This window comes from Sminthopsis crassicaudata, chromosome 1, assembly GCF_048593235.1.
Source record: "Sminthopsis crassicaudata isolate SCR6 chromosome 1, ASM4859323v1, whole genome shotgun sequence".
Lineage (NCBI taxonomy): Eukaryota > Metazoa > Chordata > Mammalia > Dasyuromorphia > Dasyuridae > Sminthopsis > Sminthopsis crassicaudata.
Window position 1 is genome coordinate 430,293,430 of NC_133617.1, and position 27,668 is coordinate 430,321,097.

Genomic DNA, 27,668 nt, shown 5'->3' on the forward strand with positions numbered 1-27,668 from the left:
TGTGTGTGTGTGTGTGTGTGTGTGTGTGTGTGTGTGTGTGTATGGGTATCTGTGTATGACTCTATTAAAATCATCCTGGAAAAAATGTACAAAACAACTCTATGATAATTCCTAAAAACATTTTTTTTTAGTTTGTCAAAACTACCTTGGGAAAAGGAGAACAGAAATGTCAGAAATATAGCCATCATGACACAGATGGCCCTATCAAGTTTTCAATCTCAGCGTACAGAACAAATGACACTAAGATAAATATATGTGAAGTATAAATCTGGGGACCTATTCCTGGAAATATGTACTATAAGCCTCCCTTTCCAAAGATTAAAAATATGTTACAGCCTGTGTTGTTGGAGAAGGCCATGATATGGATAATCATAAGTTATTGAGACAGAGTGGATTAAGCATTGACTCTGGGGTTAAAAACCTGAGTTCAAATTTTGCTTTTGCTTACTACTTCCTGTATAACCTTAAGCATGTCACTCAAAGAAAGGAGATAGAGAGAGGGAAAATAGCATTTATTAGATACTTACTATATGCTAGGCACTGTGCTAAGAACTTTACAAAACTCCTTGGCCTTCAATTTCTCATTTTTAAAACAAAGATTTTGGACTATATGGCCTCTGAGATATCTTTCAGCTTCACATTAGTACTCTTGTGATCTTTTGTAGAAAAAATTTTAGATTAGTGTCCTGAAAGGAAGAAATTCAGGCCCTATTGGTTTTAAACATATAGCTATAAAAAATTATTCAAAGAGAGATTTTAACTCAATATATCAATGCATAATATGATGTGGGTAAACTTAATGATGGATAGTGTCAGATTTGGATTAATGAAGACCTAGGTTCAAATATAGCTTTCAATATTCCTAAGCAGCTCTCCACTAGGAGCAGAGGCTGGAGGGAGAGAAATAGTGACTTCCATTTGTAGAGGAAGTTTCTATAGCAGTACAATCATATGTCTAGAGTTCAATAAAAAAAAAAAAAATCCCAAGAGGAATAATTGAATTTTAGATTAAAGGGATAGTAGAGATAACCTAGTCTAACTCTCCCATCTTGTAGAGAAAGAAAAAAAAAAACTGAGATAAATGATGAATAAGAGCTAATGAGGGGCATAACAGGATATAAGTCGGGTGACTCCTAAGTCAATGTCCATTGTTCTTTTTTTCTGGACTACTAACAATATAAAGAAAGTATTGAATATCTACTACACAAATCTGACATATGGGTCTATACTGACAAACACACCTTGAATATAAAAATCACATCTAACTAACTGATATTTGAGATCAATAATGATAATCATAACAAAAATAGCACTTATAAAGGGCTTTACAGATCTGGAGAACAGATCAAGAAGAAAGATCATAAGAATAATTGGACTACTTGAAAACTACAAACAAAAATAATAATCATTGATATATTAATACAAATAATAATTAAAGAAAAATGTCCTGAAGTCTTAGAACAAGAAAGGAAGTAGAAATAGAAAAAGTCCACCAATCATCACATAAAAGAAATCGCATGAGAAAAACATCCAGGAATATTATAGTAAAATTCCAAAATCCTCAGATCAAGAAGAAAATATTAGGAGCAACAAGGAAAAACCAATGCTGGAGCTATAATTAGAATCATACAAGACTTAGCAGCAGATACTCTTTTAGATGGTAGATCTTGGAATACTATATATCAAAAAGTTAGGTTTGTGGGTGAAATATACTCATCAAAATGAAGTATAATCCTGAATGAAAAAAAAAAACTGGATATTCAGTGAATTGCTAGACTTTCAGGATTTTTTTTGCAAAAAGATCTGAACTTAATATAAATTTTGATATGCAAGATCCAAGAGAAATATTAAGTAAACATCAAAGACTAATTTTCAGGGACTCAATAAGGGCAAACTGATTATGTTTTATATGTGAAAATGTAAACCACTTCTAGGAATGTCATTAGTAATTGAATAAATAAAAAGAAAGATTAGAGTAGAGCTGAATATTATGTGATTCTACAAAGCAAAATATTATATGAAAAGGTAAAAAAAAGAGAGAAATTATGTTATATGAATAAGGTATGAGAGCAAGAAGTGATACAGAGAAATTAAATGAGGGAAGAGAGCTGGTAATTCTGTCTGGAACCTTACGCTTAATCAGGAATCTTAAAGAAAGAACAATATATATATATATACAATATTTAATAGAAGTCTTCTAAATCTATAAAGAAATAAGAGAGTAAGGGAATATATTCAGGGGTATAGAAGGATATGTAGATTAACAGGAATTGGATAAAGTTTACAGATTAATGGAAATGGGATAAAGAAGGAAAGAGTGAGGGGAGAGGACAACGAAGGATTCTTGGGGGAGGAATAAGTTAAGTAATAGCAAGGCAAGGTAGTGATATTTTCAGAGGAGTCAATAAAGACAGCAAATAAGAGATATAAACAAACATAATAATAATGATCAGGAGTAGCATTTATTAGGGAAAAAGCAGAGGTAGAAATCATTGATCTTAGATAAAGTTAAAGCTAAAATAGATTTAATCAAAACACAAAACAAAACAGGAAAACTACATTTTACATAAGCCACATTAATCAACATTGTTTTAGAATATTTTAAATAATTAGATAGTATAGAATTGGAATATTGCTGTGATATAGGAAATGGTTAGTTGATAGATTTGGAAAAATATGTAAAGACTTGCACTTTTTTTTTCCTTTTCCCCCCTGAGGCTGGGGTTAAGTGACTTGCCCAGGGTCACACAGCTAGGATGTGTTAAGTATCTGAGACCACATTTGAACTCAGGTCCTCCTGAATTCAAGGGTGGTGCTCTATCCACTGCGCCACCTAGCTGCTCCAAGAGTTGGACTGTTGAAGGATATTATCTACCTTCAAAGAAACAAAGGATAAACAAGTATAGTATGGTTTTACATAGATGTATATGAATGTGTCTGTATATATGAGTCTGATTATATGTGTGTGTATGTGTGTGTGTGTGTGTGTAAGTATATATGTATATGTGCGTACTCTATACTTGAGTTTAATTTTCTTGATGGAAGTTGGGAGGAGGAAAAGAGGGGAAAAAATAAAGTAAAAAGTACACAGCAGAGAACAAAAGAAAACTTACAGGAAGCAAAGAAAAAGTTGACAGTTCTGAACATGTGAATGTTCTTCACATGTATTTATTACATAGGCTTTCATGAAAAGAAAATTTGTTGCATCATATTTTGAATCCTCTCATGGTACTTTTTCTCTTTTTCTCTTTTTTTGTATTGTTTTTTTTTTAATATTTGAATTATAAATAAAATATTAAAATAAAGTGCTTTAGATTTTTAAAGGCCTTTACATATATTATTTTAGTTGTAGCTCATAATAGCTTATAATGTAAATGTTATTAGTACCTTTATTTCACAAATAAGGAAACTTATATTGGAATAGGTTAAATGATTTGCCCAAGACAGTTATATATAGGATAAATATAGAAATAAGAAATATGAAGTAGTTAAATACAAAATAATCTGGGAGGATACTCACAGGGGATCAGAAAAGCCTTCAAGAGATAGGTAGTATTTGAAGTTTATCTTGAAGGAAGAAAGGGATTCTAGAATGCGAGGGTCAGGTAGGACTATATGCTAAGAATGGGATGCAAAACCACAGAGTTGGGAGGTAAACCAGAGAGCAGGATAGAGAGGTTAGTTTGATTGGTTTGAAGAATATGAGAGGTAGAGTAATGTATAATAAGACTGAATAGAAAAATTGGGTCCAAGTTGTTGAGGACTTTAAAAGTTAAAAAGAAGAATTTACATTTTATCTTAGGAGCAATAGGGAGCCACTGGAGTTGATTAAATGACATAATAAAGTCTGAATTTAAGGAAAATTCATTTTACAGCAATATGAGGAATAGAATGAAGGTAAGAAAGGAGAAGCATGAAGACCATTTAAGTTACTGTTGTAATAAGCTAATCAAGATGAGAAAAACATTCCGAACTTAGGTTTGTAGCTGTTTTAATGAGTATGAGGGACAAAATGCCTAAGTTGTGATGGATGTACAAACAACAAAAATTGACAACTAATTAAAGATGAGGTGTGAGGAAGAGTTGTGAGCTTAAGATAATGCCATGGTTAAAAACCTGAGAGATTATAAGAATGGTGGTGCCTTTTATAAAAATAAGGAGATTTGAAAAAAGGATAGAAAAAAGGTGAAAGATAATGAATTCTTGCTTTGGACATGTTGAGTCTTCAATGTTTAAGGTATATTAATTATGCTTATTGTCTAATAAACAGGTGCTTATGTGAGACTGAAACTCAGGAAGATCCTTCAGTATTTACGACATGATAAATAGGTATTCTCATAATATTAATGGTATTAGTGATAGTAAATGATAATAGGTCATGAGAATAATGAGGATGATATTGACATGATTGGTCCTGTAACAAGTCTGGATAAATAAATGCAAAGCAAAGGAATTGTGCTATATCTGAAGGTGAACCAGAAAAATACTTCAAAGAAAATGAAAAATTCAAATCAAAATAGCAAATGGGAAGAAAAATAATCAGAAAAAATAATGGCATTTCAATTCATCTAAACTTGTTACTGTTGGTTTTATTGAAAATGAAGGGGTAGATCAAAGACAGACTAGAACTGTGCTCATAATGGGTACAATAATGATAACAGATTATAGCTATAATGTTGATGACTTGAAGTTTATTTGCTTTTTGTTTCTCTGCCAATGATTAGAAATGACAGAATGGGAAAGGTTACTATGAAGATGAAACAAATAATAATCACAGAAATATTAAGAAAGCTTTTAGGAACATGATGGATTCAAGTCACCAAGAACAAAGTGCATATTGTACTAGTGAAAAAAAACCTTGTAACTTTCATAGCTGAGTTACTATCAATGACTTTTGAAGGACTGTAATGAATTGTAGAATCACAGAACTGAAAATAAGATAAACATTATTCTGATTTTTAAGAAAGAAAGTAGATACATAGGCCACTGATCCCATTTCTGCAAAAATTCTGGAACTTATTATTAAAATGCTAGTCAGTAGTGATCTAGAACAGAGGTTATTTATAGTAATTCAACAGAATTTGGTCTGTGACCTATTTTTTAATGGACCTAAGAATTTTTTTTGTATTAAAAGAATTTTCAAAAGTTGTTACAAAATGTAAAAACAGTGTTTCCAGATTCTTTCATTGGAGCTATTCTGTTAAATAATAAATTTATATTTACCAATAATTTAAAGACATAAATGACATGTTTATCAAATTTTCAGATGACTCCAAGAGAGAGGAATAGTTAATATGGATAACAGAGCCAAGTTCCAAAAAAGGTCTTGTCAGTCTAAACCATTGGGCTCAGACTAGTGAGATGAAATCTTATGGAGATAAGTAATGAATCTTAACAATGAATTCAAATGACGTTTTGAAAGAACAAGATAGGAAAATCATTCTTACAGTGTATATCAAAAAGCCAATCTCTAAAAAATGCCTAAAGTATTTTTGGCCACAGTAAAAGAGGCTAATGTCCACAGGTAGGTAGGAAGTTGTACTCTTTCCAACTCCTTACCCATCTGTAATATTCCTTCTAGGAAAGAAATGAATGGAGAGCACTAGTATGAAAAAAAAAAAAAGACCTTACGTATCATGCCAAAGATTTACTGAAGGAAATGGGAATGTTTAGCCTGTTGAAGACATGATAATTTTCTCCAAATATCTGAAACACTGATATGTGTTAAATGATGATCCACTTTGTCTAAAAGTGAAAATTCAGAAGGAAGAGGTAGAAGTTATAGAGACCAATTTCAGTTATATTATTCTATTTTTATTTTCATCTGTTCCTGTTATTCTATCAATCTATAGAGAACTTTCTTGCGTGAAAACTACCTCCAATAATTTAGCAATGTGGTACCTTGATAAAATTTTGGCTTTAAAATTAGGAAGACCTAGGTTCAAATTCATCTTTTAATACATGGTAGCAGTGTAACCACAGGAAAGTCATTTAACTTCTTAGTAATCCAGGCAACTTTCTAAGTCTGTAAATTGTAGATGTTTGCCCATTTGGACTGGTAGAGAATTAGGTTTGAATTATGAAAAAGTTTCCTCACCAACCTATCCAAAAGTAGAGTGATGTTTTCAGAACATAATGGATTTCTCCTAATTAGAGATCTTCAAATATAGTATGTTAGCTCTATGAAGTCAAGGACGGTTCATTTCTGTCTATTACTTAGGAAAAGGTAGACTATAGTATGTACCTATTTCATGTTTTTTGAAATAGATTGAATTAAAAGTAATGATGGGCACTTGTCAGACATGCTTTAGAGGAGATTCTTGGTCTTGTATAATAATTGATGCCTTTCAGAATTTCATTAATGATAACATAGAAGATAAATGTATCTTTCATTTATATAGCTTTTCTCCAAAAAATGTGTTTTAATATCTACTATAGTATTTTATCCAATAATCAATGGCATGCAATAGATAGGGCTGAGATTATCACTCCTTTATAGAAAAAAAGAGGCTCTGACCATTAAAGTGGCATGTCATATAGACCATAATGAAAACTGGAAATCAGGTCTTTTTAGTCCTGTTTTGCTATTCTTTCTACTAAAACAAGTTTAAAAAAAATTCTAAGCTTGAAGAGTAATTATGGTGAATGCTTTGAGTCTTTTTTATGGGGAATAATGGAAAATGTTGAATATTTTATCAAATATGGAAAGATTAATCCATCTGTGTGTCTACTCCTTTATTCTTTTCCCAGTACTCAAAAAAAAAAAAAACTTTCTGTTAGCTATGACAATCAGAGACATGAGGAGGAAACAAAATGTATGTAGAACAAAATATACATAGAGAAGTAACAATTTTAAATAATGACTAGAATAATGTACAGGAAAATAACACTAAAAGACCTTGGAATTTGGATCAGTGCTGTAGCCAGTCATGAAAGTGGTATGAAGTTCTATATTCAGCTATGGCCAATGTGATGATTTCTTTTGCTTTATAGTGCTTATAGTATTTGTTTAAAAAAAATAAATATTCTGGAGGGATTAGTATAAAGAATAAATAAGAAATATATTATCTATACACATATCTATGCATGTATACATACATATGTATACATTTATGTATGTGTGTATATGTGTATATACACTTACTCATTTTAAAGAGCATCAATAATACGTTTTTAAAATAGTAGCTAGATCAAAAAATGAAAAGTTTTAAGATTGCAAAAAAGCACTGCACGTTAAAAAAAACAACTCATATTACAGCATCATTTTACATCTCTATAGGCAAAGGAAAATGACAAATTTTAAGTGTTCAAAACTGAGTTTGACATTCATTTCCACATATAAACAGAGCTGCACAAATTAGCTAATTCAAGTCTCTTAATGGTCTATTGCAGCCAAGATTAAGGGCAAAGAGTTTTGGTTTTGTTTTTTCTCAGACATTAAGAGAAATTCCTTCATGTGTACATATATTGCGTTTAATTTATACTTTAACATATGTAACATGTATTGGTCAACCTGCCATCTAGGGGAGGAGGGTGGGAAGGAGGGGAAAAATTGACCAAAAGGCTTGGCAATTATCAGTATATCAGTACTATAAAATTACCCATGCATATATCTTGTAAATAAAAAGCTATAACGAGAGAGAGAGAGAGAGAGAGAGAGAGAGAGAGAGAGAGAGAGAGAGAGAGAGAAAGAGAGAGAGAGAGAGAGAGAGAGAGAGAGAGAGAGAGAGAGAGAAGGAGAGAGAGAGAGAGAGAGAGAGAGAGAGAGAGAGAGAGAGATTCCTTGCTCCCAATTAAGCAAGAAATTGACAGGGAAAATTTGTGCTTAGCCATTCAGTATCATGAAAAATCCTGCAGTTGGATCAATGGAAATTCATTTATAACTTTTGCATGATAAAGAATGGCTCTTAGGTGAGCTTTTTCAAAGCTGAGCTATGGGCTACAGAGAACAGCATTTTTTTTTTTAATGGACCTTCCCTAGGAAAATCAGGCAGAATGTGCTATCCCTAACTTCCTTTATCAGGATGAGTAGACACATATTTTCACCCTAAGCACTCTTGTTCTTTTACCAACCTCCCCTAACATGAACTCTTCACAATGCATTGTGGCCTGGATCCCAATCTTAGGAAAATATGTTTTTCTATAGGTTTGATTTTTTTAAACATCTCATTAGAGCAGGGGTTTTTAATCTGGAATCTAGGAACTACTTATTTTGACAATTTTATTTCAATATAAATGGTTTTCTTTGGTCTTATATAGTTTGTTTTATGCATTTAAAAACCTTATCCTAAGAAGAGGTTTACAATCTTCACCAAATTGTTAAAGGGGTCCATTTTACAAATGATTAATAATTCCTTCATTAAAATAACAAATATTGACATTTTGTAATCTTATAGGCTAGAAAATATCTAATTTCTAAAAATCAAGTTTAAATCATCTTCATATTTTCCTGAATCTTGAAATATTTAAACTCATGTCCTTTGACTCTAAGGCTAGCTTTATCCTATATAACATGAAAATTCTGGAAATAAAGGTATATTGGAGCATCAGTTTTTAATCTTGTTTGTGTCACAGATCTCTTTGGAAGTTTAGTGAAACACATAGATTCCTTTTCATAATGTTTTTAAATGCAAAAAATTTACTTAGGATTGCAAAGAAAATCAATTATATTTAAATGTTATCAAAATAGTTTTTTTTAAGGAAATAAATTCACAGAACCCAAATTAGATACTTCTGACTTTATATATAAGCTAGTTTTATAAACTTAGAGATAAAAATGATCTTAGAAGAAATTTAGGATGTTACCTGCCTGAGGTCATTCAGATAGCAAGGGAAAAGAAAGTTAAGATTCATAGCTAGGTATTTTGATTTCCGTACTCTCTCCACTGAATATTATATAGTACATCCCTTCATTTTACAAAGAAGTGATAGCATCTGTCCAAGCTCAAGCTGATAACAGTAGTAGAGCCAAGACTGGAAGTCAAATTTCCAAACTCCCTATCTAGGCCTTTATAGTCAGTCTTGTCTTTCTGCCTCCCTGAGAACGCATAGTCTGAGGACTGCTGGAAGTGCTAGATGAAATGCTTATGGTAAAAGAAAAGAATTATTTATCAAGCTTCAGCTGATTTTTTTAGAAGCAAAAGGAAATAAAATTCATCATCATAGCCAGATTTCAAATTCATCTACATGAAGGAAATTCTTATGAAGAATTTTGGAGGAAGAATGCCTAGTCCAATGTTTCTAATATAGCATGAAAACTTTTTCCTTCTGTATCTGCTTCTGAAATTATACATCCATAAAAGTTATAAATGTCCATATATGAGTTGTCTAAATGTATGAATGTGGATTCTGGGTGCCATTTCTGAGATATAGTTCATTTTGCAGAGTGGGAAGAAAGAGTTGAGAGCTATATTTATACTTCCAGCAAATTCTCTGGGGGTTGGTGCTATCCCCAGAAGTGCTTCATAAGCTCTCTTTTCTCCAATCTCAGAGAAAAAGGTAACAGACTAAAATCACATTTATCTGCTCCTTCAAATTTTGATAATTTAGGGGTTCGTTAGGTTCAGAAAAAGCCACTTCACTGTTTTGTTTTGTTTGGGTTTTCATTCTCAAGGCAATTATGGTTAAATGACTTGTCCAGAATCACATAGATAATAAGTATTAAAGGCCAAATTTGAACTCAGGTCTTCCTGACTTCAGGGCCAATACTCTATCTACTGGTTCATCTTGCTGCCCCTATTTAATGGTTGCTTTTAAGGAGAATATATTCCCTCAGTTACATTTGCAGATTTAGCTTAATACCATCAAATACTTATACACCAAATGGTCATACAAAGAACAACAATAAATAGCAAACAGAAAGTAATTCCATTTGTCCAAGCAAATAGCAAACAAAAAATTTAGGAAGTTATACAGATTAAAGTATTCTAAAAATATACATTTAAAAGATCTTCATCTAGGAATTAGGTGAGGTTTTAGTTAAATCAAAAGTGAAATTTTGATTTCAACCAAAGTTAAATTTCCCCAACTCTCTAAGAAAGCAAAGAAGACACATTTTAATCTCTCTCTCTCTCTCTCTCTCTTCTCTCTCTCTCTCTCTCTCTCTCTCTCTCTCTCTCTCTCTCTCTCTTTCTCTCTCTCTCTTGCTTCCCTATCCCTATCCCTTTTTTTTCTCTCTCCCCTCCCCAGAGTGTTCTCTATCTATATGTCTCTAACCCAGAGTCTCTGGAATAATATTGATCTCTGCCTCAAGAGACTCTCATTCTAAGTCAAGCCCTTACATAGGAATAAAGTGACATTTCATCATTCTTTCCCTATCTAGACATCACACACATACAAACATGCACACACATAACTGTCTGTCAGTTTACCTATCTTGCAATGGATAAAACTGAACCAGAAGTCAGAAGACCTGAGTTCAAATCAGCCCTTAGTCATTTAATAGCTGTGTGACCCCTGAACAAGTCACAGCCACTGTCTACCTCAGTTTCCTCATCTATACCATGGGGAAAATAACATCAACTACTTCCCAGGGTTGTTTTGAGAATAAAATAAGTTATTATTTCTAAAGCACTTTTCAAATCTTAAAGCTATATAATTGGAAAAACAAAATTAACATAAAAGGAAATATTATGATGTATCTTAAAAAATGTTGAAATATATGATCTTCTTGAATTTCAGTACAGACACAAATCGAGATTTATAACTCATCCTATCTACAATAGAGATATTTGGAAGGAACCATGTTTTGGTCCCTTCCATGTTTTGACATAGGCAAATCTTAATCTATTTCTACTTATTTTCATTTCAGTTTTGTCATCTGAAGTTTGGAGTCAGTTGACAATATTTATTCATGCATCACTCATTTTAAACAATAAACTCATTCCTAAAAACCAAAAAAAAAATATTTAGGAAAATCAAGCCTTATTTACTCATCAATTTATGTTATAATTTAGGGAAAAATTTTTTTTAACTTTATTTCTGGTTGATTTTCAATTGACATTTGAACCCATTCCAATATCAGTTTCAAACCTTTGTACTTATGTACTTAAATAAGTAAGTCCATAACAAATAACTAGATGTTCTATAAATAATTACTTAGCAATCACATGGAATCCAACTATTTCTTTAAAAAAGTGATTTGTATTTAGTAGTTGCTTAATAAATATTCCCTGTTTGATAAATAGTTCTTTTCCCCATTTTTAATATAATGAAGATTAATGACAGAATCAAGATTCAAAAGCATTTTAGCAGATGAGAAAATTGGAATAAATCTAAACTAATAGGAATAAAAATAGTCTTATTTCTGATTTTAAAATAAATAAAAGATAGGAGAGGGAAAGGTATGTGTAGCTAAAGAGTAGTTCATCTGAAAAAACAATCTGGCATTTTTAGTCAATGGAGAATTCAAGATGAGTCCACTATGATATTGCAAATAAGCAAACCAATGATATTTTAGGCTATGTTCAAAGGGACTCAATGAGCACTAGGAATAAGGCTATAATATTCTCTCATGCTACTCTTTTGTCAGACTCCCTTTGTAATATTTTTTTTATATTCACTTGAGTACCCTATTTTAGCCCTCATTTCCATTCCTTTCTCATCTTCTCTGAGAATTTTCTTCTTCAATCATTTTCTCTTTCTAATCTTCAACATCTTTTTCTACTTTTTTTCCTGTTTCCCACAAACACATTGAGATATCCTTCACTATAAATAAAACCTTTCTCTCTATTCTAACTTCCACTTAAGTTATTATGATCAACAAACTAAGAAAAAAAATGCTGTTTATACTTATTGCCTCCACTCCCTCACACTCCACTCCTTAATCAACAGCAATATGACTTTCTACAGCACTTGACTAAGCTTATTTTTATAAGACTGTAATCATTCACTTAAAGCTTAATATCATTGGCCTATTTCCCAGTTTTGAAACTTCTGCATTTGACATTGTTGGTCATTGTTATATTCTAGATCTTCTCTCATCTTGGATTGCTCATAGTATCCTCTCTCAAGATTCTCCTTCTACATCTTTGCTTCTCTATCCCAGTTCCTTCTCAGGTTTCTTTCCAAATCATCATCTATCCCACCTCGCACACTCTATAACCTGGACTACATCCCAGGGCTTCTTCTCTTCTTTTTATAGTAGTGGTTCTCAAGCTTCTTTTTTATATTGGTCACACAGCATTATTTTTTGCCATAAGATGTTTTAAATTAGCAACCTTACAAGAAATTCAGAAGACTCACATAGAGACATATACTGCATGTATAAAATTCCATACAATTCATAGAATACCAAGACATTCATAGATCTTGATCATACTGGGACACTTTTTGAGCACCACTGCTCTTTCTCTATGTCTCTGTCTTTATCTGTTTCTCTTTTGGCATATTTGTATTTTAATAATCAGAAAATGGAAATAAAGTATGCTCACAAAATTTTAAATCAAGATTTCCTTATTTTGGTCACCCTTGTTTGCTAATCTAACCAGCAGATGGCTCTGGAGATATTGCCATTCTTTCTGAGAGCATGGGGAGTGTGGGTGGAGTAGAGAGGGTGGATTACTTGAATCTCCCCACTCTAAAAGTATTTTAAATCAAAGCCTGCTGAGTTTGAGTGGATAATGATTAGGAAATCTGAGTTGTCACACTTCAGGAACAGATGGTGGATGTCCTCTATCTTACTCCCCCAACTTCCTAAAGAGCCTGTGGACCAATCATGTGGTATGTTATAGCCATCTGGAAACACTGCCCATCGTGCTTAATACATGCCCTGCTCCTGAGAAATGTCTAGTGAAGAAAGAGGTTGAAGATATTTATGAGTGTTAAATTGGAAAGAACACATAGAAATTAAGTAGTAAATGACAACTGGGAAATGAAGAGAAGTTCAGAAGGTCTTTGGGGGTGTGGGACAGATAAGCAGACCCATCATCAATATAAATTGTTCTTTCTACATCATGAGAATTAAAGGATCAACTTCTGATTTCCTTCAGGATGCAGCTCAAATGCTGTCACCTGCAAGAAGTCTTTCCATGCCCCACCAGTTGCCAAGAACTTCTCCTCTAAGATTACCTTCCATCTATCCTCTATGAATCTTTTATATGCATATTTATTTATATGTTGTCTCCTTATTAATAGGCATCTTGAGGACAAATGGTTTTGATTTTCTTTTGATTCTTCAATGCTTATAAGAGTTATAAACATGAGCAGTATGGTCATTACCATAGCCATATCATCATCATCATCATCATCATCATCAATATAATCATTGCTAGTATTTATATAACATTTTGAGGATGACAAAACACTATACATGATATCTCATTTGATTTTTGCAATATAACTGTTATTATCATCTTTATTTTACAAATGAGAAACTGAGGTCAAGAGAGATTACATGACTTGTCCTAGGTCACACAGCTAACTAGTATATAAGTCAGGATTTAAACTTAAGTATTATTGATTCCACATCTAACACTCTATCCTCTATGCCACTGTTTCACTTATAGCAAATGTTACATTAATACTGATTGATTGATTGATCTTCAAACAAGTTTTCTCCTCTAATTCCTGGGTAGTTGAATGTTTTTTTTCCAAACCTGAAGTAGTTTTTATTGACATCTCTCTCTTTTTTTTTTTTTACAAGTTCAGTCTTCATAGCAAAATTCTGAGCTCTTGAATTATTAATGTTTGGACTTACAGTAGAAACAAAGTGCTATTCAAACTGTTGAGAGGATAAGTAGATATGTCATCTGCCAAGGCCAGCAAAAAAAAAAAAAATTCTATGTTAGGGCAGCTAGATGTTACAGTGGATAGTGTTGGAGTTCAAATCTGACCTCAGACACTTACTAGCTGTGTGATCCTGAATAAGTAATTTAATCCTGTTTGTGTCAGTTTCCTTATCTGTAAAATGAACTGGCAAACCACTCAGTATCTTTGCAAAGAAAACCCCAAATGGGGTCAAAAAGAATTGGACAAAACTGAAAAATAGTTCAACCAAAAATCTATGCTGTTTGCACAAAACTATTAATACCCTTTATAGCTAGAACTGGATTCCATTACTCTATCCTCCTTACTCTGCTTTATCAGAAAGAGGTTTTAAATAAATCCACACAGAGCAACTTCTTTATTATTTACAGAAACCCGAGGTATTTGGAGTCCCCAATGTAATAAACAAACTGCACAGGAAGAAGCTTTAGTTGTTTGAAGTTTTTTTTGTCCTTGTTTTATTTGTTTGTTTATAGGGTTTGGGGTGGGAGGAGGAAGGCAGAGGAGAGTGGATACTGGCCGGTATAACCCCTACAAAGAGAAACATCACAAAGGCAGAAGCCTTTATCTTTTGTCCAAGGTACTAAACTTCAGTTACTTATCAAGTGGCAACACTAAATAGAATCACAGCCAAGGCACTGTCCTTAAAAGCATCATTAAAAAATGAATCAGTAAAAGACCAAAGTAGAAGGATGAATGTAAAAATAAAAAGAAGGTTCCCAGACTAAATTGATTGCTTTAATCCTGAAAGAAGAAATTAAATGACAAGATCACTGAAAATGAAGCCCTGGGGAAAGGATTCAAAGACCTGGAATTGGTAGCCTGGAGGCAAAATAAACATAGTTATGTTTATTAAAAAGAGGCAACAAGAGGCATTCAAAGTCCTGCATTCAGCATGGTCAGGGAATTGAAGTGATCTGTTCTGAGTGATGAAAAGGTATCCTCTTTATTTTTTTTTTTTTATGCAGTCTTCCCCAATATCTAATTATATGCCAAAACTCTTCTTACTATGGTTCAACTCACTGCAACATTTTCCCCACTTCTTTTCCCTTCCCAAGGCAGGTTTTCATATACTTTCATATAATTCTCACCTAAAGAATTGTGAGAGATTCCTTACTGGTCTTTTCCTTCCTTGTTTTTTTTTTTTTGTTTGTTTGTTTGTTTTGTTTTGTTTTTCCCCCCAATATTTTCTCCATGAGACTGCCATGAGACTCCTAGTATACAGGAATGATCACATTGTACCAAATGGACTTTACAAACTTCCCAACAAAGCAGTCAAGACTTTCACAATCTTTATCCAATTTACCATTTCAGTCTTATTTCTTTTTTTCATTAAAAAATTCACCCCAACAATGAATGCAACATTCATCAAGAAACAAAAACATTGAAATATTTTAAAAATAAAAAATGTATTACATATGAAAATATGAATTTCTGTTATACAGAATTTGTTTATAAACTATATGTATTAGAGTGGTAATAAAATTGCCCTGTTTGTGTCTTTTTCTGAAACTCTTTTTTCATTTGTTTTGCAGCTTTATTTTATGCCTCTTCCTTTCACATACTCCCTATTTTAGCCAGAGTAGATTTTTTCATCATTCTTCAATGTATTTTTCTGTTTTTATTTGTGAACATTTTTACTGTGGTTCAGTGAATGGAATACTAGACTTGAAGTCAGAAAAACCTGGTTTCAAATCCCAACATTCACTTTGTTACCCTGAATTAGTCATTTAGTTTCTTTGTGCCTCAGTTTTCTCTCATATATTATATGGACTCTATGGTCCTTTTTTACTCTGAATACATAATCCTATGATCCATTTGTGGCATGGAGTCTCCCCCTATTTATAACCCTCTTTTGTAAACTCTAGAGTCAAATGCTACACCCTTCATGAAGCATTATCCAATAACCCCAATGGGAAGACATGCCTTCCCTTCTTGGATGCCTCAATCCATTGACTGAGACCTTTACCAAGTCCTTAAATATATTCTAACTTAAATTATAACTATATATGCATGTATGTATGTATGTGTACTGCATATGAATGAACATGTAATATATATTAGTAGTAGTATATCCTGTAGTACATATACTATAACATTGTAAATTATCTGAGATCACAGTTTCTCCTTTTTCACCCATGTGACCCTAATACCCAGAAGAGTGCTTTCCTTAGAGAATCAATGAGTTAGGTAATACACAGAGAACAACCAAGATGATGAAGATACTCAAATTCATACCACATGAAAATCAGTTGAAACAACTTTTATCAAGGTTCATTTCCATTAATAACTCTTGTAATAGAGTTTTCCTCATCCCCCCAAATGCTAGTCCTTCTCTTTCCCCTGTCATCCATTTTTGAAATAAAAGTCAAGTATTGCATTTTCTGATTACCCCAATTCGTTGAGGGCAGGGATTTTGTTTTTATTTTGGTATGCCTACCAACTATCACTTATAATAGCAAAAATTAATAATGATGATGATGATGATTTTTAAATAGTTTTTATTTACCAGACATATGCATGGGTAATTTTACAGCATTGACACTTGCCAAGCCTTTTGTTCTAATTTTTCCTCTCCTTTCCCCCAACCCCAGATGACAGGTTGTTAAATATGTTAAAGCATAAATTAAATACAATATATGTATGCATGTCCAAACAGTTGTTTTGTTGCACAAAAAGAATCGGACTTTGAAATAGTGTACAATTAGCCTGTGAAGGAAATAAAAAATGCAGGTGGACAAAAATAGAGGGATTGGGAATTCTATGTAGTGGTTCATAGTCAGATGATGATGATATTAAGCTAGCCTTTATTTAGAACTTTAATATTTGCATCTGCACAATCCTGTAAGTTAGATGCTAGTAGTATCTGCATTTCACATATAAGGAAACTTGGTCTGAGAGAGGTAAAGTGATTTTTCCACGATCACACACCTAGTAAGCATCAGAGACAAGATTCAAACTCAGTTCATCCTAACTCTTTTTTTCCTGGAGAAAGGAAGACATGATAACTCTTTTCATTATTTTGAAGGTCTGCCATATGGAGTTTAACTTACACTTATTCTTGTTGGCCCCAGAGGGCAGAACAAGAAACACTAGGCAGAAATGCAAAGATGCAATTTTGAATTGAAGTCAGAAAAAAGTACACTAACAATTAGACTCGAGCAAAAGTGGGATGGGCTTCCTTGCAAAGTATGGGGAAGGCTCCCCTCATTGGAATGTTTCAGGGAAAGTTTCATGATCACTTTTTGGGTATATCACAAAGGAGTTTCTTTTTCAGGTGTACAATGAACTATACCATCTTTAATTTTCTTTTAAATACTAAAATTCTGCAATTCTTTGAAATATTTGTTGAAAATATTTCATACTTCTTGGTCTTAGTAAAATGATCATTTAACTTTTTCTTGATGACACAAGTTCATAATTCTGAACATAATAATTCACTATTATATATGTTAAATTTATAGCACCTATTCCTTATAATAACATTGTGAGGCAAAGAGTATATCATTGCAACCATTTTACAGAGTAGAAACTTACAGTTTGATCATGATTACCAATTAGTGTCAGAGCCTACACCAAAACCCAGGCTTTCTGCCTCTATGCTCAATGATTTCCTTCTCACACCTAAACCACATTATCAATGTGCTATTGCCCTTTGAAGTGTGTGTGTGTGTGTGTGTGTGTGTGTGTGTGTATGTGTACCTGTTCACTCCAGACTGTTAACTTTTTTGAGTTTTTAAATCTGTCTTCATTCTTATGTCAAGCTGGTAGATGTCAGTTGCAGTATACCCATGCTAAAGTCCTTACATATGGGGTTTGGTTTTTTTGTCTTTTTTCATTTTTGTCTTTGAAATCTCAATACCTAATATACTGCCTGACATACAATAAGTGCTTTATAAATACTTGTTGATTGGTTCTTTCAGTTCCCTCCCCATTCCTGCCTTATAATTGTTTGCTGCTAGCCAATTCATATTCTTATAGCACTTTGTAATGACCTCTTGATCCAGAACAAATAGACACACAAATGTTTTACAAAATATATAAGAATGACATCAGATATTATGTTCCATATGATAAACTATTATTATTATTGTTATTATAGCACTTATAGCCTTCTACTCTTTCATAGCACAAAATTCCTTATTATTTAACTTATCTATGGTTATCTATCTAACTTATGTATTAAATTCTCAATGGGATTTATTTGACACCCAAAACCTTTTTTGTTTCCTTTTAAATCATGACCAATTTCTTTATCAGCTTAAGCAATCACCAGTTCTCAGAATTTCCAACTACTGGGGATGAGTTTTTAAATGCAATTCAAAGGGGGACATCTGGTTAACCAAAACAGCCATCAATGGGAGTCTGCTGTGATCAACCTCCACATTCCACTAACTGCAGGGTCGCAGGGATGGATAGACATCAGGACTTGCAGAACTGCCAGCATGCCACATTTTGCAGGCTACTTTTCAGCAGGGAGGGAAAGAAAGAAGTAGCAAGCATCCTTACCCTGTTTTTAAGCTGACCAATGCATCCTCAACTCCTTTCTGATTGAATTTGGTCATATACTGATGCATGTAAGGGTAATTATTCCTGATGTTCCTTTCTGTGCTCCCATTAGGAACCGTGCCAAACCGAAAAGGGGGGGAATAATCATGAGGCTTCTGAAACTAGAAGAAGAGAAGAAGACAAAATTACATTATATCCATGAAGTGTAAACATGCACAAACGTATTAATCAGCATAAGTTTAAGAACCATATCTATATTCTCTGGGCTGCTTTGAATTGACCCAAACTTTATTACCCTTTATATCCGTAGCTTATTTGTCATAATATCCCTCTTTAGTCTGTACCTTAACAACTGGCATTTGATCATATGTTCTATAAAATTGTCTTTAATGTCTAGTGGAGAGGAGTACATAAAGTATAAAGCACTGTGCCTGAAGTCAGGAAAATCTGAGTTCAAATTCAACTGAACAAATCACTATATATCTTCAGTTTCCTTAATAGTAATATTGAGATAATAATTGCACTTACTCTTTAGCTTGTGCCAGTCAAATGAGATGATATTGTGAAGTACATAGCACAATGCCAGTCATACTGGAAACACTTAATATATGGCTATTTATTCTTTTTACCTCCTTCCCTTCCTCCCTCTCTAGTTCCATCCTTCTATTTTTCCCTCCTTTTCTCTCTTATTCTCTCCCTCCTTTCCTCCTTTCTTGCTTTCCTTTTTTCCTTTTTCCCTTCTTTCTTTCTTCCTTTCCTTCTTTTTCTTCCTTTCCTTTCTTTGCTTCTTTCTTTCTTCCTTTTTTCTTTCTTCCTTTTTTTCTCTTTCTTTCTTCCTTCCTTCCCTCCTCTCTCCTACCATCCCTCCCTCCCTTCTTTCCTTCTTTGCTTTTTTCTTTACTTTCTTTTTGCTATCTTTCTTTACTTCATTTTAATACCACATGATGGACAATGTTGGGCTGGATACATGCTGTATGCTCAATAAATGCCATCTGTTATTATTGTATTCTATAGGATATCCCAAAAGTTATTGTATTTTTACCTTTACCTTTAGCTAAAAACTTCACAAAGGCCTATGGAACATCATGTATATATAATCAAGTGTTGTTGCTGTTGTTGTTGTTGTTGTTGTTACCACTACTATAACATTTTAACTACATGTACCATTTCGTGACTCTACTCTCAGCTTAATTGGACAAGCTGATTAATCATATTGAATCTCAATTTCTTCAACTGCACAATGACATATATACTACACAACATCTTTTCTTTGCAAAGATAAAATATGACAATATTTTGAGAATAAAAGAAGCTAGACACAAAAGTGCTTTATAAAAATAATAAAAGCACTATGTTAACATCAGACAGTACTATCAAGGTACGTAAAACCTCCACTTCTTCAATAAGTTAATGTTTTAGAAAAACATATAGAATGAAAACTACAACTATATATATATGTATGTATGTATGTATGTATATATATATATATATATATATATATATATATATATATATATATATATATATATATATATATATATATATATATATATATATACACATTTGTGTAAATATGTGCTGGAATTGTAGAATGCCTTCCAAGAACATGGGTTCATATTCTCCAAACTAAACAAAATTCAGCATATCTAAACATAACTTTAAGTTTTTGTTTTTATGGAATTCTGTTTTTGTAATAGAGAATTTTTTTGATTATCCTTGCATTGGTACTATATTAAAGGATATTATGTCTACTTTTCCCATAGATATTTAGCCATTCCAAAATATAACAAATCAGAGCAAAATTAAAATTATTTTGATATAAAAATAATAGGATCTACCTAAAACAAAATCATCATGTGAGAATTGCCTTTAGAAAAAGTTTACAGCCACCTAACATAATCATCAATTTTTACTTCTTTATAGTTACATACCATTTGGGGAAAAGAAAATCTATCTTATACAATTTAGATCAACTATCTAATTAATCATAATTGGCTCCAAATGTCTTTGGTTATTTCCAAAAATTAAATGTACTTTAACAAGATGAAGATTTGTCACTACTGAGTGAAATAAAAAAATGAACACAGAGTGGAAGCAACACAAAATTATGAATATATTTTGTGTATCCCTGAATAAGTGTACAATTTCTTGAAGTAACTACTTTGAAGGGTGGTACAATCAGCTGAATGGAAAATTTTTGATACGTGCATACACATATATGTATACATGTAGGCTATACATTCTTATATATATATTTAAAATTCTAACATATATGTGTGTATATGTGTGCACATATCATATTATCTCATTTTACATATTTTACCCATACACATACATATATTTCCATATAAATGCATACATGATTAGTATATGAAGTAGTTGGTTCCACTCTATACCCTCAAATCAATAAATTGCTTTTTCACCTCAACTTATCAATTTCATGATAAGCATAAGTAAAAAACCATCATGGATTATTATAAATTATATACCAATCTTTATTGTGGAGAATGAAGAAGTAGAGACAAAAAAATTGAGAGTCTTCTCCAAATCTTTTCAAAATATAAATTCAGCCTTGTGTACAGATTGGTACAAGGTAGAAGATTTCTATACATACATGTAACATATTATAATATACATATGTCTATGTATATGTTATTATATTTTACAATAGAACATGAAAGAGCTCCAAGCCTTATAAATCAACCAAAAACCTTGGCCATATATGTATACCATAAAATTTTAAACAAGAGCTTCAAAAGGTACTATACTTAACTATAATTGTGTATATGGGAGAAATTTACTGAGGCTATACTCCATACAGATTAGATCTTTTTCTTAAAAGGTATTGAAACTGTCCTAAAGATTTGATCAGTTGAGAGTACCAAAGCTAAAGCGGTTGATATGGTTTCCTGGTTGCCTGAGTACAAAAAGTCACAAGGAGGCTAGCTAGACCCTGATGCTTGACCAGCAGATTATCACAGAGATACAGAAGCAAAAAAGATGAACATGTTTGTAAAATATTCTTCCTCTGTGTGGCTAAATAAACATTTTTTATTACTGTATCTTTTATGGCTCATTTCATTCTAAGCTTGATCTTAAACTACCTGGGGATTATCCTTAGACATGTCCTTTCTAAAATAATAGCGAAAAAAAAAAAGGAACAAAAAAAGAGAGAAAAAGAAAAGAAATTGCGGATCAGAGAAGAAAATGACCAGTCACCAATATGGGGGTCATTTCAGAATAAGCGACTAGTTAAAACAAAGAACATAATTAATATTAAATTAAGAGAAAACATCAAGATGACAAAACTTTAACTAAAAAAAATTTACAGACTGACCTAATTAAATAATAGAGCTTTTAATAAAAAGAAGAAATAGACAAACTTTAAAATATATTTATTATAGTCACTGCCATTAGTTAGAGATGTTTGACCAATAGAAAACAAGTGTAAAAATAAAGAAGCCAAAAGTACTCAGAAATCATCCTAGACAACAAATACTTGATTTCTTCCTCAGGAAGACAGACTTGCTATCCAAAGATGTAAAGAATTTAGAATACGAGCTCATTTGTAAAATGTTCAGCATAATTGCACATTACAAGCAATATAATTTACAAAGAAAGATAAGGGGGAGGGGAAAACAAGTCCACAGTAAGATTGGAAGACTCCATTTACTAGATGATACCAAGAACAATTTTAATAAGAACTTGAAAAGAGAAAAAAAAAAAAAAAAAAAAAAAAAAAAAACAAGGGATGAAATTCCTGCCAATGTTTTTCTAGTAATGTCATCTTATTAACAACAGAAAAAGCCTATTTTGGCTTTAATAATTTTGTAGCCAATGTTCTATATGACAATTACATTTAAGATAATGCAATCAAAAACAACCTGGGCAACTCAATTAACCAGTTTGCCTCAGTTTCCTCAACAGTAAAATGAAGCTAATAATAACACCTGTTTTTAGGTTTGTTGTAAAGTTCAAATGAAATGAGATTTGCAAAAGGCACTTAATACAGTATCAGTCATATAAATGGTGCTACATAAATGCTTATATACTTCATGATATACCTATTTTCTCTTCATTTTAAAATGTATTGGAATGATCTATACCTGCATTGAGAATATCATTAATGATAATATGAGAAGGGATAAGTTCTCAAAGATGATTTCCTTTTTATTATTATTATAGTTTTTTATTGACAAAACATATGCATGAATAATTTTTCAACATTGACCCTTGCAAAGCCTTCTATTCCAACTTTTCCCCTCCTTCCCTCCATCCCCTCCCCTAGATGGCAGGTAGTCCCATACATGTTAAATATGTTAAAGTATATGTTAAATACAATATATGTATACTTGTTTATATACTTATGATGTTGTTGCAAAAGAAAAATCGGATTTAGAAAGAAGGTAAAAATAACCTGAGAAGAGGAAACAAAAATACAAGCAAACAATAACAGAAAGAGTGGAACTGCTATGTTGTGGTCCATATTCAATTCCCAGTGTTCTTTCACTGGGTGTAGTTGGTTCTGTTCATTACTGATCAATTAGAACTTATTTGGATACTCTCATTGTTGAAGATAATCATTTTCATCAGAATTGATCCTCATATAGTTTTGTGGTTGCCATGTATAATGATCTCCTGGTTCTGCTCATTTCACTTACCATCAATTCATGTAAGTCTCTCCAGGCCTCTCTGAAGTCATCCTACTGGTCATTTCTTATAGAACAATAATATTCCATAACATTCATATACCACAACTTATTTAGCCATTCTCCAATTGATGGGCCTGCATTCAGTTTCCAGTTTCTTGCCACTACAAAAAGGGCTGCCACAAACATTTTTACACATGTGGGTGCCTTTCCCTCCTTTAAGATCTCTTTGGAATATAAACCCAGTAGAAACACTGCTGGGTCAAAAGGTATGCACAGTTTGATAACTTTTTGAGCATAGTTCCAAATTGCTCTCCAGAATGGTTGGATCCGTTCACAGTTCAACCAACAATGTATCAGTGCCCAGTTTTCCCATATCCCCTCCAACATTCATCATTATCTTTTTTCTGTCATCTTAGCTAATCAGAGAAGTGTATAGTGGTATCTCAGAATCATCTTAATTTGCATTTGTCAGATCAATAGTGATTTGGAGCACCTTTTTATATGACTAGAAATAGTTTCAATTTCTTTGTCTGAAAATTGTTCATATTTTTTGATCATTTATCACTTAGAGAATGGCTTGCTTTCTTATAAAGTATGTAGATAATAAATATATCAAAAACCTATGAATTGAAAAATGTTTTCCCAATTTATTGCTTCCCTTGTAATCTTGCCTGCATTAGTTTTATTTGCACAAAACTTTGTAACTTAATATAATAAAAATTATCTATTTTGTAATCAATAATGATCTTTTAGTTCTTCTTTGGTCACAAATTCCTTCCTTCTCCATAGATCTGAGTGGTAAACTATCCTATGTTCTTCTAATTTATTTAAAATCTCATTCTTAATGCCTAGATCATGAACCCATTTTGATCTTATCTTGGTATATGGTGTTAAGTGTGGGTCAATGCCGATTTTCTGCCATACTAGCCGATTTTCTGCCATACTAGTTTCCAATTTTCCCAGCAGGTTTTTTTTTTTTTTTTTTTTTTTTTTTTTTTTTTTAGTGAATTCTTATCCCAAAAGCTGGGGTCTTTGGGTTTGTCAAACACTAAATGGCTATGGTTATTGACTATTTTGTTCTGTGAACCTAACCTAATCCACTGATCAACTAGTCTGTTTCTTAGCCAGTACCAAATGATTTTGATGACCACTGCTTTATAATATAGTTTTAGACTGATACAGCTGGGCCACCTTCATTTAATTTTTTTTCATTAATTCCCTTGAAATTTTTGACCTTTTCTTCTTCCAGATGAATTTTGTTGTTATTTTTTTCTAAGTCAGTAAAATAGTTTCTTAGGAGTATTAATATAGCACTGAATAAATAGGTTGTTTAGGTAGTATTTTCATATTTATCATATTTGCTTGACATCTCCAAGAATATTTGATATTTTTTCCAGTTTTTTAGATGTGACTTTATTTGTGTGGAAAGTGTTTTGTAGTTTTGCTCATATAGTTCTTTACTTTCCTTTGGCAGATAGATTCCCAAATATTTTATACTATGGACAGTTATTTTAAATGGAATTTCTCTTTGCATCTCTTGCTGCTGGATTTTGTTAGTGATGTATAAAAATGCTGATAATTTATGTTGATTTATTTTGTATCCTGCAACTTTGCTAAAGTTGTGGATTATTACTAATAGCTTTTTAGTTGATTCTCTAGGGTTCTCTCTCTATATATATACCATCATATCATCTGAAAAGAGTAATAATTTGGTTTCCTCATTACCTACTTTGATTCCTTTAATCTCTTTTTCTTCTCTTATTGCCAATGCTAGTATTTCTAATACAATATTGAATAGTAATGGTGATAGTAGGCAACCTTGTTTCACCCCTGATCTTACTGAGAATGGTTTCAATTTATCCCCATTATATATGATGCTTGCTGATGGTTTTAAATAGATGCTACTGACTAAGGAAAAGTCCATTTATTTCTATATTCTCTAGTGTTTTTAATAGGAGTGGGTGTTGCATTTTATCAAAAGCTTTTTCTCCAACTATTGCGATATGTTTTTTTGTTAATTTGATTATTAATATAGTTAATTAGGCTAATAATTTTCCTCATATTGCATTCCTGGTATAAATCCTATTTGGTCATGGTGTATTATCCTGGAGATGATTTTCTATAATCTCTTTGCTAATATTTTATTTAAAATTTTCCATTAATATTCATTAAGGCAATTGGTCTATAATTTTCTTTCTCTGTTTTCATCCTTCCTGGTTTAGGTATCAGGACCATGTCTGTGTCATAAAAGGAATTTTGTAGAAATCCTTCATTCCCTATTTTTTTCAAATAATTTATATAGTGTTAGAGTTCATTGTTCTTTCAATGTTTGGTAGAATTAACATGTAAATCCATCTAGTCCTGAAATTTTTTTCTTAGGGAGTTGACTAATAGTTTGTTCTATTCTTTTTCTAAAATGGGACTATTTAAGTAACTTATTTCCTCCTCTGTTAATCTGGGCAATCTATAGTTTTGTAGGTATTCCTCCATTTCACTTAGGTTATCCAATTTATTGGCATAAAGTTGGGCAAAATAACTCCTAATTATTGCTCTAATTTCCTCTTCCTTGGTGGAAAGTTCTCCTTTTTTCATTTTTAAGACTAACAATTTGATTTTTCTCTTTCCTTTTTCTAATCAAATAAGTTTTGTCTTTTTGGTTTTTTTTTTTTTTTCATAAACCAATTGTTAGTTTTATTTATTAATTCAATAGTTATTTTTGTTTTTGTTTTGTTTTTTTACTTTCAAATTTATTAATCACTCCTTTTATTTTTAGAATTTCAAGTTTGGTATTTGGTTGGTTTTAATTTACACTTTTTCTAGCTGTTTTAGTTGCAAGCCCAATTCCTGGATTTTCTCTTTCTTTATTTTATGCAAGTAAGCATCTAGAGATAAAAAATTTCCCCTTATTACTGCTTTGGGTGCATCCCACAAATTTTGGTAAGTTGTCTGATTATTGTCATTCTCTTGGATGAAATTGTATCTATGATTTGTTATTTCACCTATTCATTCTTTAGGATGAGATTATTTACTATCCAATAACTTTTTGGTCTATTTTCCACTGGCTTTTTATTGAATGTAATTTTTATTGCATCATGATCTAAAATAAATGCATTTACTATTTCTGCCTTTCTGAATCTGATTTTGAAGTCTTTATGTCTATATGTTCAATTTTTATATAGGTTCCATGAACTGCCAAGAAGAAAGTATACTGCTTTCTGTCTCCATTCAATTCTCAATGTCTCATTGAATCACTCATTTCCATTTTTTTGGTTCTGATTTTTAGTGAATTATTTTCTTCTTTTACTTTTTTTTTACTTCTTTTTGTATTTGTCCAATGGAGTTTTTAAATGAGTTTTTTTTTGTTGTTCTATGGAATTTTTTTTCCCATTTCACAAATTCTGTTTTTTTAAGGAGTTATTTTCTTTTTCCATTTCACAAATTCTGTTTTTCAGGGAGTTGTTTTCTTTTTCCATTTTGTCAAATCTATCTACTATTGAGTTATATGTCCTTTCCCAGCCCTCTTGCAAAGTTTTCATTTTCTTTCCCCATCTTTTTTCTAGCTGTTTTTAAGATCCTTTTTAATTTTTTCTAGGAGAACCTTATGTGATAAGGCTTCATCTGGAGACAATCTGCTTTTCATCTCCTCAGGATTTGAAATCTGTTCTTTTCTTTCATCATACAAACTATCTATAGACAAGAGTTCTCTTTGCCTTTTTACTAATTTTTTTTTTTTTAATTAGGATCTGCTTTTAGGGCAAGGGAGGTTTTCCAAGCTTCCTCTACAAGCGGCAGTGGATGTGCTGAGTCCTTGCTGACTCACTCCAGGTGCTGGGTGGGCGTGGCCAGGTCCTGTGAGACTCCAGCTCTTCACTCTTTATCTTTTGTGTTTGTGTTAGATGTTTTATAACTTCTCTGCTGATCTACTGGCTTGCAGCCAGGGCAGAGTAGCTGACACTGCTGTAGAATCCTCCCCCTTTATTCTCCACCATGAGGAGTCTGCACCATCTTGTGAAGTCCCCGCCCTGCCCCAGGTCTACACAACCTGTGCTGGCGTCCCTGCTCGGCCTACTTGCACCTGGCCACCTCCCTCTGTGCCCGACCAAAACAGACCTTTTCTGGCGATCTTCAAAATTATCTTCAGTTGGTAATTTGTTGTACTCCCAATATTCATGGATTCTGCCAGTCCAGAACTAATTCAGAAGCTGGATTTGGTAATTAGATGAGGGTCCTGGGAGAAGATCAGAAAGAAGCGTGTGTCCTCTCCACCATCTTGGCTCTGCCCTTGATTTAGTTTTTATTAAGTTTTAGTTTAGTTTCTTTTTATATTACATTTTAAGCCAGTTTTTAATGCTCTCCTTTTTCATCCTTGCCAAGGGACTTCTTAATTCTTCTTCACTTTCTAGCATTTGTGTGGTCTTATGAAAAATAAACAAAATTCCTTGATGTGACAGTATAAAAAGCTGTTCAATCATCTCATCACCAATATCAACTGATCACAAAATAGGAAGACATGTATACCAAAAAGGAATTTACTACTTTCATGGAAGTTATATTGCAAAGTCCATAAGAGAGAAAAGATTCCTTGTAGATGATGATGTCCTCAAAATATTCCCTTTTTGGATGACAATGTGCTGATGAAATCAAATCCTAGAATACTATAGACCCACCTCAGTAAGATCCATGCCATTCAAAAGATTTTACCCTAATAACCCACAAAAAATAAATAAAAACAAATGGATCTTT

The 27,668-nt window shown here is 32.3% G+C and overlaps 1 protein-coding gene across 4 annotated transcripts in view; it reads right to left on the reverse strand.

The window, feature by feature from the left end:
* The window catches only part of GRIN2A (glutamate ionotropic receptor NMDA type subunit 2A), a 500,193-nt gene that overhangs the window by 45,546 nt on the left and 426,979 nt on the right, over positions 1-27,668 (reverse strand). For all 4 annotated transcript variants that reach the window (XM_074280519.1, XM_074280518.1, XM_074280520.1 and 1 more), the window contains exon 9: positions 18,274-18,434. In XM_074280519.1, coding sequence (XP_074136620.1) covers positions 18,274-18,434 — 161 coding nt within the window. The remainder of the gene's footprint in view (positions 1-18,273; positions 18,435-27,668) is intronic.